The sequence below is a fragment of the Typopeltis vanoorti genome, chromosome 2, assembly GCF_054136105.1.
Source record: "Typopeltis vanoorti isolate ZY-2024b chromosome 2, IOZ_Tvanoo_1.0, whole genome shotgun sequence".
Taxonomy (NCBI): Eukaryota; Metazoa; Arthropoda; class Arachnida; order Uropygi; family Thelyphonidae; genus Typopeltis; species Typopeltis vanoorti.
The window spans coordinates 19,986,574-20,009,018 of NC_143550.1; the positions used below are offsets into that span (position 1 = coordinate 19,986,574).

General features: G+C 36.1%; 1 protein-coding gene across 1 annotated transcript in view; it reads right to left on the reverse strand.

Annotated features, from left to right (window-relative positions):
* LOC150108861 (pre-piRNA 3'-exonuclease trimmer-like) overlaps nucleotides 1-22,445 on the reverse strand; it is a 509,147-nt gene that overhangs the window by 423,629 nt on the left and 63,073 nt on the right. The window contains exon 5 of the mRNA XM_090403827.1: nucleotides 1,518-1,554. Within this exon, the coding sequence (XP_090259953.1) occupies nucleotides 1,518-1,554 (37 nt within the window). The remainder of the gene's footprint in view (nucleotides 1-1,517; nucleotides 1,555-22,445) is intronic.

Consider the following 22,445-nt stretch of genomic DNA (forward strand, 5'->3'; position numbering starts at 1 on the left):
TATGGAATAAGAGAGAAATTAGTCGGAACACTAAATTAGCTGTATACAAGACAGTGTTCAAACCAGTTTTAACTTATGGATCTGAGAGCTGGGTCAGAAGTAAAACACTTGACAAAAGACTAGAGACCGCAGATATGAGAGTCCTGAGAAAGATTAGAGGCATGAACAGATGGCAGCAATGGCAATATCATATTAAAAACAAGGATATTAGGAAAGAACTTGACATTGTCAGCATCCAGGAATGCGTTAGCAGAGCTAATCTCAGGTGGTATGGTCACTTAAACAGAATGGGTGAGTAAAGATTAGCAAAGCAAGTGTTCTCTGCCAGGTTGGCAGCAAAACGACCCAGAGGAAGACCAAGATATAGGTGGATTGATACGGTACAAAATACCTTAGACGACAGAAATATAAGATCTGATAATGTTGGAGTCTTGACAAGTAACAGACTGATTTGGAGGAAAATTGTAGATAGGAAGTTAGTAATGATGTAATTTTTTTCATGTAGTACTATCATATCCTGTACACCCCTTGAGGGTACATGGCAGGAATTTGATGATGATGATGATGATGATATCATCATCATCCTTATCTTTTGTTGGTACATAAATGTTGATAAGTGCAACATCAAACAGATAACCACAAACACAGATATAACAGTCAATCATATACTAGTATGAATTTTTTACAAATGGCAAAATGTTACTGTGCACCATAAACCATTTCACCTACACCGTTTTCATGCTTGTGATTATATGTTCTGCTGTAGAACACTATTCTATTATTTGTCTGTAGGTTTCCATGACTTGGCTATTTATCAACAAAATCAATAATGTTATCAACAAAATTCCCATCACCTCAACTTGAGAGTGAAAATCAAATCAATATCTTACTGTTAGGTTTGATTCCTTATGGTAGCAGCAGCTCGTAACATCACAGTTTTCAACTGCTTTCATAAGATTAATTATGAAGTTTGCTGTAATATCCATAATTCTCAAAGTTGGCAATTTCATAATTTTTTTAGAATTTTTAATCTTTCATTAAAATATGCATTTTAATTTATATATACTGAATATTAATCAAGATATTAGCTGGATATTTAATACAGGAAAGACATAGTAATGATATGAATGGCAGAGGACAATTCCATATCTTCCAAGTCATCAAATCAGTGCTACCAATGTCTGGGTCATTTCTGGGCAAAGCCTGATGAACTCTGTTCACAGCTTATTCTAAACTAACCTATTGGTGTCTTAAAGAGTCTGAATGCAGTGATATTTAGTCTATATATTCCTCACGTCTGGGTGAAGGCATCTCCCATTGTGGGAGGATTGGGTCTACTTCTCCCATGGACCCACTCCATATTGGGAGAGTGTATATACATTTGTATGAAGGTAACAGATGATCACAAACATCCATGCCCAAAGGAGAGATTTGCTAACCACTCAGCCAACAAGGCTGGCCTGAATTCAGTAATGCATAGAAATTATTTTTATTTATCTCTATTACTGCATACTTACTTGTTCTCTGACTTATCCCTGATATATGCTGATAAACCTGTAATGCATAAAATAATAATAATATATTTTTTGAAGCTATCCTTGCAGTAATGTTATAAGTGTAATATAAATTAAACAAATCATTTAACAATTTAATCAATTTAATTTAATTTATTAATCAGAATTAAATAAATTTAATTCTGATTATTACTGACAATGCTGGAGTCATTTTTGCTGTGCAAAGTTGACTTTATAAAAATCAAACAATTAGAACTTTTAGTTCAAGTAATTCTTGAGCACACAGATTAAAAATTGTATTTAATTCTTCTAAGGATTTTTGAAATTTACTGGAATCATGTATTGCAGTGAGTTTTGAAAATTCTCATTTCATCTCCTTATTTTGTCCAACTGCAATAACTGAATTAAATAAATGCATGAGAAAACAGTGTCGTGTTTTAAGTATATACATTCATACTTAATAAATGTATATCTGAGTCTAAGCAATCTTGCACAGACTCAATTTTTACTCTAAAATAATCGTAAACAGAGAATTTCAAAAAGAAACACACAGTGTTTTACATTAAGTTCATAGAAGATATGTTGATTTAAACCTCTGATATAGATATAAAAAATGTTATATACCTGAGTAACTTTTTTCCCCACTTTTTTTTTAATGCTAATCTTAACATGGGGTGTGAAGGGGTGGTGAAGCACAATACATAGTTTCTCCCACTCAAATGCCAATCTCACCTTCTTATGGTCCTTACTGTTCTAAAAGTGATGTATAAGTGGGGGTGTATGGGGTATATGGAGAGAAAGCACCTTAGTATCGATGTCAGCCGCTGATCTCAGGGTCAGGATGTTGGGCTCTGGTCCTCACATACACTCAACTCTCACTTATGGCTCCAAGAAGTTGGTAGTGCACACCAGCGGCCACACCCTGGTAAACCGTCTTGGCTGACGTACTAAACTAAGTGAGGGTATCAACAATATAGAATGCTGAAAGTTTATTTTTCACTTGGTTAGACTATAATAAATTTAGTTTAATCCTTTATCCAAGTGTGAGCAAACAAAGTTTGTGCCTGAAAGTATCTTCAAGACTAGGGTAAGGTGGTACAACACCGAGTAACTCATTGCAAAGGTGGAGCAAGCTCACAACACTCCTATCTCAGTATCTATCTCCCATAATACAAAACATATCTCCTTGCGGATATGTATAATGTTATGCATTAAGGGGAGGGACACTAATCAGACTAGTTTCGACCTTTATTGAGGTCTCTTCAGTGGGAGCCAGGCCCAAGTGGAGATACCAGGCAGAAGAATTAGCAAGGTCATCTCTACCTATAGGAGTTGCCAAACGGCGTGCCACCTTTTTATTAAATTACTCTGGATTTAGAGAAAGATGTTGAAAGTTTATTTTTCACTTGGTTAGACTATAATACATTTAGTTTAATCCTTTATCCAAGTGTGAGCAAACAAAGTTTGCACCTGAAAGTATCTTCAGGACTAGGGTAAGGTGGTACAACACCGGGAAATTCATTGCAAAGGTGGAGCAAGCTCACAACACTCTTATCTCAGTATCTCCCATAATGCAAAACACATCTCCTTGCAGATATGTATAATGTTATTTAAACTAAATTTAATATTAAACTAAATTTAATATAGAATGCTGTAAATAGGGAATGTCACCCCTTATGTGCACGAAGTCTGGAATGGCCAAGATGGCAGAAGAATCAACACTGACTGATCAATGGCATCAAGGGCATGACAGCAAGATGTGCGGCACATCGAGGGCACACTCCTGACATCTAAGGGACTTGTGACCAGCCGTAGTGGAAGAGATCGGAGCATCACCATGTATTTATCCATTGTCAACCATGAAACACACCATGTCACAATATGAAGTTAGAGATGTGGTTGAGACCCCTGCAAATCATCAACTCTTATAGCTACAGGGAAGAAGAGCTTGAAACTGGGAATTGTAAAACAAGAACTACTAAGGTAGTGTATGAAGATAATATCCCAAACCCTCCAGGGAAGATATTCTCAGATATCCCTTGTTTGAAAACCAGGAGCAATCTCTTGAAAATAGTAACATGGAACGTCAGAACACTCTACGAGGTAGGCAAATTAGATAACCTGCTCCAGGAATTAGAAGTGATGAAGGCCGATATTGCAGGTATCAGTGAAGTGAGGCGGACAGATACAGGCATAATAAGAAGAAAAAATCACACTATAATCTACTCTGGCAGTGACTTACACCTTAATGGAGTAGCGCTTGTCCTAAGTAATAGAATTGCAAAATCTCTACAGGGATATTGGCCCATAAATGACAGAATCATAACAGCCAAAATAACTGCACAACCATTCAACCTGTATATTATCCAAGCATATGCACCAACCCAAGATCACCCAGATGAAGAGTTGGAACAATTTTATGAAGATATCCAAACTGCAATCTCCAGTGCTAAGTCAGATGATGTTATTATACTGATGGGTGACCTAAATGCAAAAGTGGGCTCAGAAAAATTCTCATTTTGCATGGGAAACCAAGGGCTTGGAATCAGAAATGAAAGAGGTGAAAGATTAATTCAATTCTGTGAAACCAATGACCCAATAATTGCCAACACACTGTTTAAACATCCTCCCAGAAGACTACATACCTGGACAAGCCCTGGGAACATCTATAGAAACCAAATTGACTATATAATAATAAGCAAAAGATTCCGAAATGCAGTAACACAAACAAAAACATATCATGGAGCAGACATAAGATCAGACCACAACCCAGTGATTGCAAAAATCAAAATAAAACTTAAGATACCAAGCCAACCATTCATAAGAGAAACTTATAATTCAGACTCACTTAACAACCAAGAAGTTAAAGACTGCTTTATAAAAGAATTCACAGAATCCCTTAACAAGTCTAACACCACAACTCACACAGAAAATAGAATGGCAATTGATGAAATTAACATGAACTGGCAAACATTCAAGAATAGCATCAATGAAGCAGCCAAAAATACACACTCCCACAATTAAAAAGGAAAATGAATAAACCTTGGATGAATGAAAAAATATTGACGTTGATGGAACAAAGAAAAAAAGTTAAAGAACAAACCTGAATATAAAAAGCATTAATAAAGAAAAAAAAAAAGAATGCAGGAAAGCCAAAGAGGAATGTATTAAATATAAATGTATAGATATAGAAAACCTTGATAGAAAACACAGAAGCAGAGAAATGCATGAAAAGATCAGAGAAATGACAAGCAGGACAAATACAGCAAACCATTCAAGTGTCATTAGAGACTCAAGAGACCATATTCTAATGGATAAAAAAGAAATCATGGAAAGATGGATTGAATACACAAAGAAATTATATGAACAACAAAGAAATAATATTCCTGAACAGACTGATTTAGAAGGACCATCCATTTTACTCTGTGAAGTTGAAAATGCCGTCAGAAAAATAAAACCACATAAAGCTGCAGGAATAGATAACATCTTGGCAGAATGGTTGAGGGCTCTCGATGAAGGAGGACTGAAATTTCTAACAAAATTATGCAATAAAATATACGAGACTGGATTTCTACCCAAAGATATTAATCACTCAATTTTCGTTCCAATTCCCAAAAAAACAAAAGCTACAAGATGTGAAGAGTTCAGGACAATCAGCCTCACAGTCAAGTATCAAAAGTCCTCCTATACGTTATTCTTGAAAGAAATAAAAGAAAAATAAACATAGAAATAAATGATACACAAAGTGGCTTCAAGGAAAATGTAGGTACAAGAGAAGGTATTTTCAACGTCAGAACCATCATAGAAAGATATCTAGAAAAACAAAAAGATCTGTACCTCTGCTTCATAGATTACAAAAAGGCATTCGACAATGTCCAACATGAACAATTAAATGCAATCCTTTCAAAAATACGCATGGATGGAAAAGACATTAGGCTATTAACTAATCTTTACTGGGAACAGACTGCATCTTTGAGAATAAATAGAGAGACCTCAGAAGAATTCCCAGTTCAGAAAGGTGTGAGACAAGGCTATGTCTTTTCTCCGATTCTCTTTAACCTATACACAGAAGAAATATTTAATAAAATTAGTAACCTCAAAGGAATCACTGTAGGGGACAGAAATATTAATAACCTACGATATGCAGATGACACGGTTCTTCTAGCTGAAAACAAATATGACCTCAAAACTCTTATAGATGAAACCCTCAAGTATAGCGAATAGTATGGCCTCAGTTTCACTTTAAAAAGACAAAAATCATGATAATTTCAAGAGAAAAGAAAATATCAAAAATATGCATCGATATAAAAGGAAATAAATTAGAACAGTGCAAAAATACATATACCTCGGACACTTGATCACAGAGAATGGCAGGACAGAAGATGAAATTAGAAAAAGGATTGAAATCGCAAGGTCAACTTTCAACAGTATGAAAAATCTACTAACATCAAGAGAATTAAATCTGAAAACAAGACTAAGAATCTCCAAATGCTACATATGGTCTACGTTATTATATGGAGTAGAGACATGGACACTCTCCAATCTGAGTGTGAAAAAACTGGAGGCCTTTGAAATGTGGATGCTGCGAAGAATTATGAGAATATCATGGAACGAAAAAAAAGACAAATGAAGAGGTACTAGAGATGGCAGGCATCAACAGGAGCATAATGAAAGAAATTAAAAAGAGAAAAGTCAACTATTTCGGACATATTCTGAGATATAACTGCCTCTCGAAGGAACTGCTGAAGGAAAGAGAAAGAGAGGAAGACAAAGACTGGAGTGAATGAAAAATATAGAAAACTGGACCTATATCTCATATGAGGAATGCAGCAGAGAGGTGCAGAATAGGACATGGTGGAGACACATGGTAGTCAATCTCCTGGAGGGAGAAGACACCTGACAGGAGTTCTAAAAGTACAAACAAGGTCCTTATGACCAGGAATGGGTGGTATAACGCTAACAGAGAAGATGCTATTAGAACTGTCTCCAGAGGAGTTAGGTAGCAATCTTACCACTGGATAACTTGCCAGTGAAAAGATAATAACCTGTCCTGGAAATATGATATACTTTCAAGTCTCGGCCAAAGAAAACCCAGACATGACCATAATTAAGGAAAAGGTAAATGAACCTGGAAGAAGGAACATATACCAAATATCACAACTTGGAATGTAAGGAGCATTGCACAAAAAGAAGAGGAACTTGACGAACAATTAAACCAAGCCAATGTAAACATACATATATATATATATATATATATATATATATATATATATATAAAAACAGAAAAAAAGCAAAAGCAAAAAGGTGCCAAAGAAACAAATAACTATATACAAATCTATAGCAAAGTAAAAAAAGAAGAAAGAGCAAAGACATGTATGATGATAATGATACATAAATCTGTGAAGAACAATATTGTAGATTATAACTACTGGACTGAAAGACTAATCGAAATTAGGCTCAAAACATTAAGAAGTCATATAACAATAACTGGGGCAATATGCACCAAAAGAAGAAGAGAAAGAAGAAGACCCTCTTTCCCCTCTTTTAAACCTTTTACAAAGAACTGCAGAAAGTCATAGATAAAACAAATAAAACAGACTATTTACTACTAGCAGGATTTAAATGCTAGGATAAGAAACAAGTAAATACAAAACAAACAGATTTGGTGAAGATATACATAATTAAAACAGACACAAACTGTGAGATTTTGTCATTTATAATAATATAAGAATAATGAACTCAGTATCTGAAAATAAAGAAATACATAATTATACATAATCAGCCAGAGGATACAAGTCAGTGACAACATTATCACAAATTTTAAATTAGCCAAGTTGATTCTAGATGTAAGATTATATCCACACTTTGAATTAAACTCTGATTATTATATGGTATTGGCAAATATTCAATTTAAACCAAAATGGCTAAAAATAAATAAAGTGTAAAATTACTATCAACTGAGTTACAAAATTCCTTCATTACAAGATCCCCATACTAGACAACAATATCAAAATTATTTTGTTTGTGTAAATTACTGTAAACATATATATTCTGGTTCAACTTACAATTTTCAGTTGCTAGTGCATTTATATTGCATGTTTTTATATGTGTGTGCGTGTGTAGTTGTGCATTGTTTACATATTATGTTTATGTGCAGCAGTAAAGTTTTATGAATTGAATGCAGTAAGAGTTGCTTGTAGTTCATGGTATCCATAATTAGTATTTTTATATAACGAAACCTGTGGTGAATTCATCACTAAAAACACACGTACCAACCACAGTAATGACTATTTCATTCGTAAATATTTCATCCCAAGTATCTTGGGACATCATCACTGTATTGATGATGCCCCAATGAAATATTTACGAATTAAATAGTCATTACTGTGGTTAGTACATGTGTTTTTAGTGATAATAAGTATTATATTTTATGTTTTTATTAAAAGAAACACACGTATAAACCACAGTGAAAATTATTTAATTGTATATATTTCATCCTAAGTATCTTAGGACATCATCAGTACAGTATTTAAACAAAAATTAGGAATAACATACAGTTAGGGCGCATGATTACAATAGAATCTCATGAAAACGTGCATAATGTGCTAAAGTAGTACAACAACAAAAAAAAAAAAAAAAAAAAACGTTAATTATTTAACACAGTTTTGTATGATAATTTCCCATACTTTAGGAATAGTAAGAACGTCGTTGCGGTTTAGGTTTGGTCTGTGTAGTAGGGCTTCAGAACTTTCTTTGTATAAACGTTCATGTTTAAATAAAGATCTATGTAAAAGTTTAGCATTTTCCCAATGGATCCTATGGTTTGGATTTTCAATTCCGTGTTGAGAGAGGCCAGATTTCTGCGGTTTAAGAAGACGAATGTGGTCTTGATGTTCCGAGATGCGTTTCTGAACAGACCTACCTGTCTGTCCAAAGTAAGATAATTTGCATGAGCATGGAATCTCATAAACACCAGGTAACATCAAGGGTGAGAGTTTGTCCTTAGGAGAAGGTAACAAGTTGTAAATTTGGTTGATAGGTTTGTAAGTAGTGGCAAAATTGTATTTCTTCATAATTTTAGAAAGACGTTCTGAGATGCCTTTAACGTAAGGTATGGGAATCCTATGTACTTCTTCCTGTCTGGTTTGATGTATGCAGAAGTGACTGATGATTTTTTGAGTTGTTTTGGGATTATATCCATTTAGGATGGCTGTATTTTTGATAACTTCTACTTCCTGGTTTAAAGATTCTTCAGAGGAGTAGAATTTGTGTGCTCTGGAAACTAGTGATTTAATAATGCCAGATTTCTGAGATGGATGATGAGCAGAAGAATTGTGAATGTGGCGACCTGAGAATGTAGGCTTGCGAAAGACGGAAGTGGCGATGGAACCGTCTTCTTTTCTTTTGATGTGTAAATCCAAAAAAGAGATACCCTGTGGAGATTCTTTTTCTAATGCAAAGTTGATGCGATGATGAAGAAGGTTAATTTTATCTAGAAACAGTCGTAATTCAGGTTCGGGATGATTCCATACTGCAAATACGTCATCGACATATCTTAGCCAAATTTTTGGTTTGGGTTCAAAAGTGAATATTTTTTCCTCAAGGTGTTCTAGAAACAAATTTGCTAGGTTTGGTGATAAAGGAGATCCCATTGCTGTTCCTTCCTCTTGCTTGTAAATTTGACCTTTCCAGGTGAAGTAACCTGATGCAATAACTGATTTTGATCCTACGAATCGTCAACTCAGAAAATTAAATAAGCTACTTAATGAAACTTCCTCCTTAGATGAACTAACTATCAAAAAACTTAAGACATACCATGCAAAACCTCCTAGAATTTATGACTTACCTAAGCTACACAAAACTAATGTTCCACTTAGACCTGTCGTAGACTGTATCGGCTGTCCAACGTACAAGTTATCAAGATTCTTATCTAACCTTCTCTGCCCTCACATAGGCCACTCAGTCTCTTCAATCAAAAATTCTACTGAGTTTCACACAAAAATTAAAGACATTCAACTATCAAAAACTGACTTGTTAATCAGCTTCGACATTGTCTCCCTCTTCACTAACATTCCCCATAAAGAAACAATAGAATTACTTACTCAAAAATTTCCATCTGATATAGTTGAATTGTTCAAGTTTGTTATTGCATCAGGTTACTTCACCTGGAAAGGTCAAATTTACAAGCAAGAGGAAGGAACAGCAATGGGATCTCCTTTATCACCAAACCTAGCAAATTTGTTTCTAGAACACCTTGAGGAAAAAATATTCACTTTTGAACCCAAACCAAAAATTTGGCTAAGATATGTCGATGACGTATTTGCAGTATGGAATCATCCCGAACCTGAATTACGACTGTTTCTAGATAAAATTAACCTTCTTCATCATCGCATCAACTTTACATTAGAAAAAGAATCTCCACAGGGTATCTCTTTTTTGGATTTACACATCAAAAGAAAAGAAGACGGTTCCATCGCCACTTCCGTCTTTCGCAAGCCTACATTCTCAGGTCGCTACATTCACAATTCTTCTGCTCATCATCCATCTCAGAAATCTGGCATTATTAAATCACTAGTTTCCAGAGCACACAAATTCTGCTCCTCTGAAGAATCTTTAAACCAGGAATTAGAAGTTATCAAAAATACAGCCATCCTAAATGGATATAATCCCAAAACAACTCAAAAAATCATCAGTCACTTCTGCATACATCAAACCAGACAGGAAGAAGTACATAGGATTCCCATACCTTACGTTAAAGGCATCTCAGAACGTCTTTCTAAAATTATGAAGAAATACAATTTTGCCACTACTTACAAACCTATCAACCAAATTTACAACTTGTTACCTTCTCCTAAGGACAAACTCTCACCCTTGATGTTACCTGGTGTTTATGAGATTCCATGCTCATGCAAATTATCTTACTTTGGACAGACAGGTAGGTCTGTTCAGAAACGCATCTCGGAACATCAAGACCACATTCGTCTTCTTAAACCGCAGAAATCTGGCCTCTCTCAACACGGAATTGAAAATCCAAACCATACGATCCATTGGGAAAATGCTAAACTTTTACATAGATCTTTATTTAAACATGAACGTTTATACAAAGAAAGTTCTGAAGCCCTACTACACAGACCAAACCTAAACCGCAACGACGTTCTTACTATTCCTAAAGTATGGGAAATTATCATACAAAACTGTGTTAAATAATTAACGTTTTTTTTTTGTTGTTGTTGTACTACTTTAGCACGTTATGCACGTTTTCATGAGATTCTATTGTAATCATGCACCCTAACTGTATGTTATTCCTAATTTTTGTTTAAATACTGTACTGATGATGTCCTAAAATACTTAGGATGAAATATTTACAATTAAATAATTTTCACTGTGGTTTATACGTGTGTTTCTTTTAATGATGATCGCCCCACAGGTTTCGTTATTTAAAAAAATATTTTATGTTTAGCCATCTTTAAAATACATAAGTTAAAAAGACTTACTTAGTAGACTTAGTGAGTTTTTACTACTTTCAAGCAAAACAACATGAAGATAACATGTAAAGGTGACAGTTTCCCTCACTTCACTTAGTGTGTGTACTGGAGCATGCACAAGTGAAAATAACACAGTAACTAATTAAGCAGTTGGATAAAGCTGTGAGTGTGAGAGAGAGAGATGTAGTGATAGGAAAGAATTTTTGGTACCAGTGAGAAGAAAGTTCCATGAGTAGCAATCTTTCAGAAAAAAGATGTTTTAAAAGTTATTTAGCTGTTATATTACAAAGGTAACTGAAATAACAGTTGTGGAAGAAATTGGTGAATTATTTTCAAAATCTCTGGACTAATGATAATAAAGAAGTAAAATTTTATACAACAAAGATTGATCTACAAAAAATATTACAATGTCAGAACTAAAAGAAAATGCAATAAATATGATGAAAAATAGGAAAACACCAGGAGAAGACAATATTAAACATAGAACTACAAAAATGCAGGTGAAAAATTTAATGAAAGACCTGAAATTCTTTAACATGGCCTGGATTTCTGGAAAAACTGCAAACTCTTGGGAAAAAAGCTCTGGTTATTCCAATTTATATATAAAGGAAATAAATATGACTGCAATAACTATAGGGGAATTAGTCACTAAATGTAGGGAACAAAATATATTCAGGAATATTAAAAGAGAAACTAAACAGTATTGTAGATGACAAACTGCTAAAGAACAGAATAGACTCTAAAAAGGCTGATCCTGCATAGACTCAATTTTTACTCAAAAATAATTGTAATCAGAGAATTTCAAAAAGAAACATATATGGCCTTCATCATTATGAAAAAGTCTTTGATAAAAATAACAGATAAAAATTATTTAAAATATTAACTGATCTAATATCAAACTAGCTCTCACAGTCTGTTCAAGAAATATACATAGGAAATAAAATAGCAGTCAAATTAGAACAAATATCACAATGGAAAGACACATCAAGAGGCATGTGGCAAGGATGTACCCAATTACCTCTACTTTTTAATAAATAAATAAATAAATATATTACACAGGTAAAGTAGCCTTGAAGAAATGTCATTTGTGTGAATAATTACTAAACTCCCTGATGAAAGATCACTGTAAGTCTGATTCTGGTTGCAGACCAGAGAAAATTTATTGACGCTTTCTTCGACTGGTTTCTGAATTGGTGAATCTCCTGTTAAGATTTTAGGTCGGCCTGGTTGGCCGAGTGGTTAGCGTATCCGCTCTCCAGCCAAAAGGCTGCAGGTTCGAATTCTGCCATGGGCATGGATGTTGATTTGTATTTGTCTGTGAAAATACTAGTGGTGGTGGTAGATGGCGCTAGTGTAGTTGCGGTTCGTTGTAGTTGATGGGTTTAGTTGCATTTAGGTGCCCTCCCTCGATGAGTCTTTGGACTCCCTGGAGGTGTCACGTAATAATAATAATAATATACACATATATATATATGCAGGATGCTTAAGGGTCAAAGCTGTATAACTGAGAAGAAACCTCCACATAGCCTTTAAAGGAATGCGGAGAACCAACCAGGGCTTCTAACCTAATGTCCAATCCTCACCTTCTCGTGGTGCACACTGTTGGGTATCTACCTGGATACTGAACGAACGAGGATGGGCTGGCAATTTGCGATATAGCGGAATAAATTGTAATTCTTATTGGCTTAAACCAAATTACAAAATGATAGTACAACATGACAAAATTTCATGCCGGCTGGGGCATCGCCCGGTTAAACAAGTTCCCTGTTGTTTTCACCACAAAACCAGGGTAAACAGCGAACAGTCAGCTACTGCAACAAATCTGAAAAAGCATACCAACTCAACAACACCAGAGTTAAAGACTGGTACTATCAACATAAGAAACCTGAATGGCAAAGAAATGGAGCTAGCTGAGGTATTAGATAAGTACCAGATCGACATAATAGGGGTGACTGAAACAAAAAAGACAAAAACTGGTGAGATCTTTCTGAGCAATAAATACAAATTGTTATATTCAGGCAATGACAATCAAGGAAAAGAAGGAGTAGCCATTGTATTCAACACTAAATACGAGGCTAATCTTCTTGAATGGCAGGCAGTCTCAAGCAGAGTGATGTGAGCAAATATCAGAATGGGGAACTGGACAATGAGACTTATTTGTGCCTATGGAAGGTTCTACTAAGGTAGAAGTGGAGGAATTTTTTGAGGATTTAGAGAAAGCATCTGACACATGAAAAAGGAAAAGTTGGTCCTTGTTGGGGATATAAATAGCAGAGTAGGAAATGATTGTCAGACATACAAAAATATATTGGGAAAATTTGGAGAAAAGAGCAAAGCTAATAATAATGGCAAATACCTGTTGGATGCCTGCTCAGGACATAGACTGGTTATTACTAACACCATGTTCCAACATAAAATTGTGCAAAAATTCACACGGAGAGAAGAGGCAAGGAATCAGAAAAGTCTCATTGACTGTGTTATTGTTGATAGTGATGTTTTCTCCCTGGTGCAGGACACCAGAGTGTACTGAGGATTTGAAATTGGAAGTGATCACTATTTAGTCTTGAGCAGTATAAAATTGTGCAAAAATTCACACGGAGAGAAGAGGCAAGGAATCAGAAAAGTCTCATCGACTGTGTTATTGTTGATAGTGATGTTTTCTCCCTGGTGCAGGACACCAGAGTGTACTGAGGATTTGAAATTGGAAGTGATCACTATTTAGTCTTGAGCAGTATAAAATTGAATTTCATAATGAAAAGAATAACATGTAAGAAAGTTTTAAAGCGAATTAAAGTTGAGCAGCTCTCAGATGTGAACTGTAGACTAAAATACACAACGATTATTGAAGAAAAGATGAAAGAGTTTGAGAACAGGAACCAAACCTTGGAGATTTAGTGGCAAGCCTTGAAGAAAGCCCTGATTGATTCAGCAAGGGAGGCATGTGGTGAGGTTGTCTGCAAGGATAGAAAATTCAGAACTCCATGGTGGACATAGGAAGTTAAAGAGGCAGTGAAGGAAAAGAAGAAAGCATATCAAAAGTTCCTGGCAAATAAGTCAGCTTGTGCTCTTAGAGAATACAGAGACAAATGTAAGAAAGTTAAACATTGTGTAAAACTAGCTAAACAAAAGTCATGGGAGGACTTTGGCAAGAACATAGAAAATAAATATAAAGAAGGTGGCAAAATATTTTGGAGGTTGTTGAAGAAGCTTAGAAATGGAGTAAAGAGTACTCTAAAAGGAGTTAGAGATGATAAAAAAGTGACATGAAAACAGGAGAAAAAGATATCCTTGAAGTATGGAGTAATTACTTCAAGAAATTGCTAAATGAAACAAGCAGTGATAGCACAGTGGTAAAAAACACTCAACAGGCATATAGTCAGGAATGCATATCCATACTTGAAGTAGAAAAAGCCATCCAAGGCTTAAAATGTGGAAAAGCAGCAGGAGTAGATGATATTTGACCAGAAATGCTGAAGTATGGTGGTATAAAAGTCTTGCAATGGCTGCACTGCATAGTTCAGAAGGCCTGGACAGAGGGACGAATTTCCGATGATTGGAGTAGAGCTCTCATAGTACCCATATATAAAAAGGGAAATAAAACTGAATGTGAGAATTACAGAGATATTTCCCTACTGAGTATTCCTGGTAAGATATATGCAAGTATACTTGAGAATAGGTTGAGAAGAATTGTAGAAGAAAAGCTTGGTGAAGAACAAGCTAGATTCCGGCCAAATAGAGGATGTCAGGATCAGATCTTCACTTCACGACAAATAGTGGAGGAATCATGGGAATATAACAAAGATCTCTATTTAAGTTTTGGAGATCTGGAAAAGGCATATGACATGGTGCCAAGAGAGAAGCTATTCAATATGCTACCGTTATATGGTGTCAATGGGGCATTATATCAAGCAATACTTAGTCTTTATTTGAGTTGTAAGTCAGCAGTTAGAATTGATGGAAGTACAGGAAAATGGTTTAATGTTAAATCTGGTGTGAGACAAGGATGTACATATCCCCTCTGTTATTCACTATCTATATGGATCACATTATGAAGGAACGTGGTATTAAACATGATATCAAAATTGGAGATGTTAATGTCAGCTCTTTGCTTTATGCGGACGATGTTATACTTATCAATAAATCCTATGAGTCTGCAAAATTCCTTGACTAAATTGAATAACTGTTGTAATAGATATGGTATGAAGGTCAGCAATAAAAAGATGAAGACAATGAAAATTGGCAGAATCGTTGAAAATGTCAACTGCATTGTGAACAGAGAACCTGTGGAACAAGTAAAACATTTCACCTACTTAGGCACGATTTTTAGTGAAGATGGTAAATTAAATATGGAAATAGACTACAGAATCAAATAAGCTGGTATAGTAGGAAGTCAACTGAATAAATTCATATGGAATAAGAGAGAAATTGGTCGGAACACTAAATTAGCTGTATACAAGACAGTGTTCAAACCAATTTTAACTTATGGATCTGAGAGCTGGGTCAGAAGTAAAACACTTGACCAAAGACTAGAGACCACAGATATGAGAATCCTTAGAAAGATTAGAGGCTAAATTAAGGGGATAAAAATCCCTTATTATTTTGCAGCCAGTATGCGAAACTCTAAGATCAAAAACTACGATCTACGAGGTTCACGTCGAAGAACTATCGGCAAATCCAAGCGTAAGTGACCACTTCTTAGTAGCACACCAAGGCAACTCAAAGCAAAGGTAGAGCATGCTCCTTCACTATCATTGATATTTTCTCATAATGTGAAAACACACCTCCTAGGAGATGTAATACTGCTTTTACATTATGAGGAGAGGTCACTACCCAGACTGGTTTTAGCCTTTTTTTTGAGTCTCATCAGTGAGTAGGTAGACCTGGATGATATGATATCAAACTTTAAGTGAAAAGAACTTACATACCTTCCCTATACGAATGCCAGAGTGGTGGACCCATATGTATTATATATTATATTATAATTAAGATGAAAAGCCAAATGGTTATATTTTCTGGTGAAGTTAATTAAATTATGGGGATAATAATCCCTTATTATTTTGCAGCCAGTAAACGAAACTCTAAGATCGAAAACTACGATCTACGAGTTTCATACCGAAGGTAGCCGTTTGGCTTTTCATCTTAATTATAATATAATATATAATATATATATGCACACCACTCTGGCATTCGTACAGTGAAGGTATGGAAGTTCTTTTCACTTAAACTTTGATATCATATCATCCAAGTCTACCTACTCACTGATGAGACCTAAAAAAAGGGCTGAAACTAGTCTGGGTAGTGACCTCTCCTCATAATTTAAAAGCAGTATTACATCTCCTCGTGAACAGATGGTGTATAGGTGTATTGATACGGTACAAAGTGCATTAAACGACAGAAATATAAGATCTGATAATACTGGAGTCTTGACAAGTAACAGACTGATTTGGAGGAAAATTGTAGATAGGAAGTTAGTAATGATGTAAATTTTTCATGTAGTACTATCATATCCTGTACATCCCTTGAGGTGTACAGGATATGATATATATCATTTCCTTAACCTTCAAATTCCTGCCATGTTGTACAGGATATGCCTGTCATATCCTGTACATCCCTTGAGGTGTACAGGATATGACAGGCATATCCTGTACAACATGGCAGGAATTTGAAGGTTAAGGAAATGATATATATATATATATACAGGGTGGTTCAAAATTCCACATACAAACTTTGAGGAGATGTAGAGAACATCAAAATCAACCATATTCACATAGGAAAGCATGATGATCGGAAATGCCACCTGAAAGTGATAGGCGGCACTGTTTGCCAGCGCTCCAGGTGAGCAATTGAGGCTTCCTCATTCAAGCTTTCGACGTCGCACAAAGAACATGCGTCGTTTTACAAATGCTGAGATGGCAGACATGCACCTCGTTTACAGGCTAGCTGACGGTAATGGCCAAGACGCTGTACGAATGTATCGTGAAAGGTACCCAAACAGATGTGTACCGCATCACCAAATGTGTGCGCATTTGCATTAGAATTTGTGTGACTATGGATCATTCAGGGATCACAGGCATGATAGTGGGGGGGCCACGATGATGCGAAATCCCGCCATGGAAGAGGAGGTGTTGCATGCGACAGACAATAATCCAGAGACAAGCACACGTGCTGTTGCCTTTGCTGAGGAGAATCTCGATCCAGTGTATTGTGTGTTTTGCACTCTGAGTCCTTACATCCATTTCATCTGCAATGGGTCCAGTTACTGATGGCTGAAGATTATCCTCGATGATATGGAATTCATGCAGTGGTTTCTGCAGAAAAGTGCCATAGACCCAGATTTTACAACTTGTGTTTTGTTCATGGAAGAAGCTTCATTTACCCGCGAAGGGATCTTCAATCATCACAATGCTCATGTGTGGGCCCATGAGAACCCATACATTGTGCAATCACATGCTGCACAACAATGCTTCGTCATTAATGTATGGGCAGGTATTGTTGCTGATTGTTTAGTCGGCCCATACCTGTTACCACCCTAACTGGACTCCCAGAAGTATTGGACCTTTCTGGAAGAAGTTCTGCCGGATTTATTGAACAATGTTCCAAATAAAAAAAAGAAATAAAAAAAAAAAACGTAGCTATAAAATTCATTACCAGGGGCACTGTATGATGTACTGAATGTAGATGTAGTAATTTTTCTGTGTTATGTTGTCATTCAGAGCTGGCAAGTTATCAGGATGATCCTGATAAAACCTGTTTTTGAGAAATCTCCAGAGTCAGAAGTCACAGGGGAGTCAAGATCAGGTGAATAAGGTGGGCGTGCAATGGAAAACACACATCTGATTTCCATGAAATGTTCTCAAAGAACCTCCTGTACAGATGACCAATGTGTGGAGAGGCCCCCATCCTGTGAAAATGACTGAAACCGTGCCATAACTACAGCAGTGCATGTGCACTGCTGTAGTTATGGCACAACAAAATTGTTTGTCATGTCACAATACTTCTCGGTAGTATCTGAGCAGGTCACAGAACCCGACTGGCAAATATCCTCAAACAAGAATAGCCCAATGATAAACGAACCTGTAAACCTCAGCAGACAGTAACTTTGGGTGAAAGCAAAGGAGAATTTGTTGAATTCTCCTTTGCATTCACCCAAGCTTCACAGCATCTGGATCACTGGATGGTGCTCCACAAGGCCTTAAACAGAGATACTTTAATTTTGATCACCCTGTATGTTATTCTTATTATGGCAAGGGAACCTTTTGTTATGAAAATCCTATTATTACAGGAGGCTCACACTAGCCACACAATACCTATCATACCTCTCCATGAATTTTTCAACTCTAACCAAGTGCTGAAAAATTTCCTCCACAACAGTCCTATAAACTGGCCTGCCCTATAAGCCAGCCTAGTTGGCAGAGTAGCTAGCGTATCTGCTCCCCAGCTAAAAGGCTGCGGGTTCGAATCCAGGCGTGGATGTTTGTGATTGTCTGTGGAAGTACTGGTGGTAGCAGGCAATAGATGGCATTGGTGCAGTTGCAGTTAGTTGTAGTTGGTGGATTGAGTGGTGGAGACAGAGAGTTGTAGTGTAGGTGCCCTCCCTTGATAAGTCGTTGGACTCCCTGGAGATGTCACATAATAATAATAATAAAAACCTTTCAGATCTTAAGCATTTTTCTATTATATCCCCTCTTCTGCTTAACTTCTGCAACCTGGAACCCCATGATCTATCTTTGCGAGGATCATTCCATAGATCACTCACCTCTAGATTCTCTCCATGACTTCCTCATTCCCAAGTAATCCTGAGACCAGACTTGTGCACAATAATACAGCTACGTCCATATCAATCCTTACAAAAAAAAGAGGAATCATTACTTTCCTATGTCTGGTTCCAATGTGTCCAAGCAAAATTGCTGCAAAACAAACTGTTGCAAAAGTATCCAAACTACCTTGGACACTTTTGCAATATCCCCTCTGAACTTCACTCCTCCACCAAGACTCCCATATCCCTAGTATCCCTATTACTTTTTAACAATTTGCTGAATACACACTTGTAATCTTTATATCTTAAAATAGATACTTTACAATTTTCTACATTAAAATGGAATCAACTATCTTTTGGCCATGTGGTCAGTCTATTCACATCATTCTGAAAACTCTCTAAACTGCATTGATTACCTGATGTTGATGCACAAATAGTGACACTACCCAATTTTGCATCATCTGCAAGCAATCAAATATTTCCCTTCAAATCATTTCTAATTCATTAATATAAAATTAAACAGTAGCAGCCCTAGCACGAAGTCTTGCAGTATGCCACAAATTACCTGTCCTCTGAATTTTGTCCTCCGTATACTACTCCCTGATATCTGTCCATTAGTCGTACTTGTATCCAGTGGTGAGTTATGGAAATTTTAACAAAGGGCTCGCATCGTCGAGCAAAAAAAAAAAAAAAAAAAAAAAAAAAAACGTATTTCACACAAAAACTTTTATTAATACAGCTTGTGTACAAATTCCAATCAAAAAGTATGAGAGGACAATCAACGTCTAAAGGCTATCATTTTTAAAATATATCATGATCTAAACATGAAATATTTGCACACAATCAACTGTGTTAATTTATCTTACATAAGAAAAACATTTTTTAACTATCAAAATATAACAGAATGAAATCTTTTATAAAATATTTGATTGGCTATTGGTTTTACCATATGATTGGCTACTAGAAGAGAGAATGGTAAAGATAGCGCATGCGCTTATTTTATTTTCAAACTTGGGTGCATTCGTTATAGAGGAGTTGAAACAATAATTCCAAATAATCTATACACTGCCAAAAAGACTTCTTTTTGTTAGGTTAGCTTATGAGTTTGTTGCTTAATATATTTCAAAAAAAACATTTTTTTGAAAAAATAAAAAAGTAAACAAGAAGAACAAGGGGCTCACAAAGTTGAGAAAAATTTAACAAAGGGCTCATGCAAGCCTCTCATAGCTCACCACTGCTCGTATCCATTTCATATTACCATTTGCTCCAATTTGTGCAAGAGAGTTTCATATGGGATCCTGTCAAATGCCTTTGCAAAATCCTGCATATCATTGTATGACCATTCCCTTTATCCAACTCAAATATCAAACTATTATAAAAAGTGAGTAAATTACTTTTTAAAATATCATAAGCATATGATACTGTTGACAGCAATATGGTTCAGAACATAAATGTATACAGGTGATTTGATAGGAAATGACCATTTACACTATGTTGCCAAAGGTGTCTGGACAGCAACTGTTTGTATTTCCCATCACTACAAGCACTGCTGTCAATATGAGGTTGGACATCATTTTGCTGCTGTTACAGCCGTTATCCTTCGGGGTAGACTCTCTACTAAGTTCTGAAAAACTGCTGCTGGAATCGTTTCCATTCCTCCTGTAGTATGGCGAACAGCTGATGAGTGTTAGTTGGGGGAGTAGGTCTGGCATGCAACCTTTGCTTCAGCTCATCCCAAAGATGTTCGATGGAGTGAAGTCATGGCTTTGGGATGGACAGTTTAGTTTTTCCACGTCCATGTCTTCAAACCAGGAGCTAGAGCCCTTGCTTTGTGAGAAGATGCATTATCCTGCTGATACAGGAAAGGGCCTATTCCAAACTGTTGCCATAGTGTAGAAAGAATGAAATTGTGCAAAATGTCATGGTAGGCATCAGCGTTTAAAGTTCCAGACACAGAAACCAATTGGCCCAGTCCAAACCAGGAAAAACATCCCTAGACTATTATGCTACCACCTCAAATTTCACAGTTCAAACAAGACATCTCTGTAAGTATCGTTCACTAGGCAACCTACAGATGTAGACACATCCATCAGATTGCCAGATTGTTTATACTGATTCATCGCTTCACAGGACCTTCTTCCATTAGGAGGTGCAATCAAGGGCTTGAGAGCTGCAGCATAACCATGAAACCCAAAGGCAAACACCTTCTGGAAAATAGTTTTGTCACTGGAATCCATTCCAGAGCTCATGCGAAAATCATTTGCGATGGTTGCCAAGGCTGACTGACAATTTACTGTGACAACATACTTGAGAGTTTCATCAGTTTCTTAGACCTACCAGTTCAGGAGAGGGATTTGGGGGGTTCTATCACGTTCCCACTTCACGATAACCTCACTGACATTACACCAAGACACGTGCAATGTGGCAGAAATCTCTCTGACCAAACTGACTGAACTTGTGGGCTGACTATCAGACCATGTTCAAACAGACTCAACTCTTTTCTTCCACTCATCCTGATGGCAAAGAATGTCCACACTGCTAATGCCCATGTGCCTATGCTTATATAGCATTGCAATGTATCATGTAATAGTAATAATACTGAAGCACACATAACTATCTGGCCACCTACAATGTCAAAATTATGTGATTGCATTCACAACCAGAGGCAGCATAGGTACTTCCATTTATTATCTATCATGTTCTGAGATATTACCACCAACTCTAAGACTTGTGTTCCTATTTTATCCTCTATCATGTGCTGTCAAGTAATGGTCCCTAAGATACTCAAAAAATTCAACATAATTTTCTTGCCAAGTATAATAAACTCAAAAAATTCTTTTTTGCTATTTCCATATGCTCTTTCTCCTTTCCAATATATGCATTCATAAATAAACTTTACCACTATACTCTGCTTTACTAATGTTATTTGCCTAGCTATTTCAGTCTCCTTCCTCAACATATGTATATAGCAGTAACTCTACGCACCATCTCCTTAGATGGATTATAGTTTCCAGCCATTTGACCCATCTGAAATAATTCTTATCAGCATGGAAACATTTATTCCCCACACCCTAAGTTCCCATCCCCCTATCTATGCCTTGGTTCTCCTACTGGTGTACAAGAGAAGAATCAAACATACCATAACTGGTATGCTCAATTCTTCTGTGAAAAACTGATTTTGAGAGAACTAAAAGCAGGAATCTTACATTCTCCAAAGGGCAGCCATGCATTCTGGTCTTAAGCTAAAGCCATTAGTTACAATTTATGCCCAACATAAATAAATAAATGTAACAATATTTACATACCAACTAAACTACCATTATCTAGCCCATGTTAATCTTGGTCAAGCCAGTCAAATTCAACAAATATTCTCATCACAGTTCATTTTTCTTCCTCCATCAAAAGCAATTTAAACATTTCTCTCTCTCTCTGTATCTGTCTCACTCTATAGCAACTCACCTCACATTCTTCTTCTTGGAAATTCTGACCACTCATAAACTTCAGTTTTTTTGGGTAACATACATACTCTTTCTCTCTGGCACCCACCCAACAGCAGTCTCTCTCACTCTTTATGTTGCTCCCACCCACAAAAGTTTATTAGCAAACCTATGGAACATTTTGTACCATGGGCTAAGGATATGTTTTTTCTGTTTTTATCAATTTTCTTTTTCTTTTTTTTTTTGTATTTTC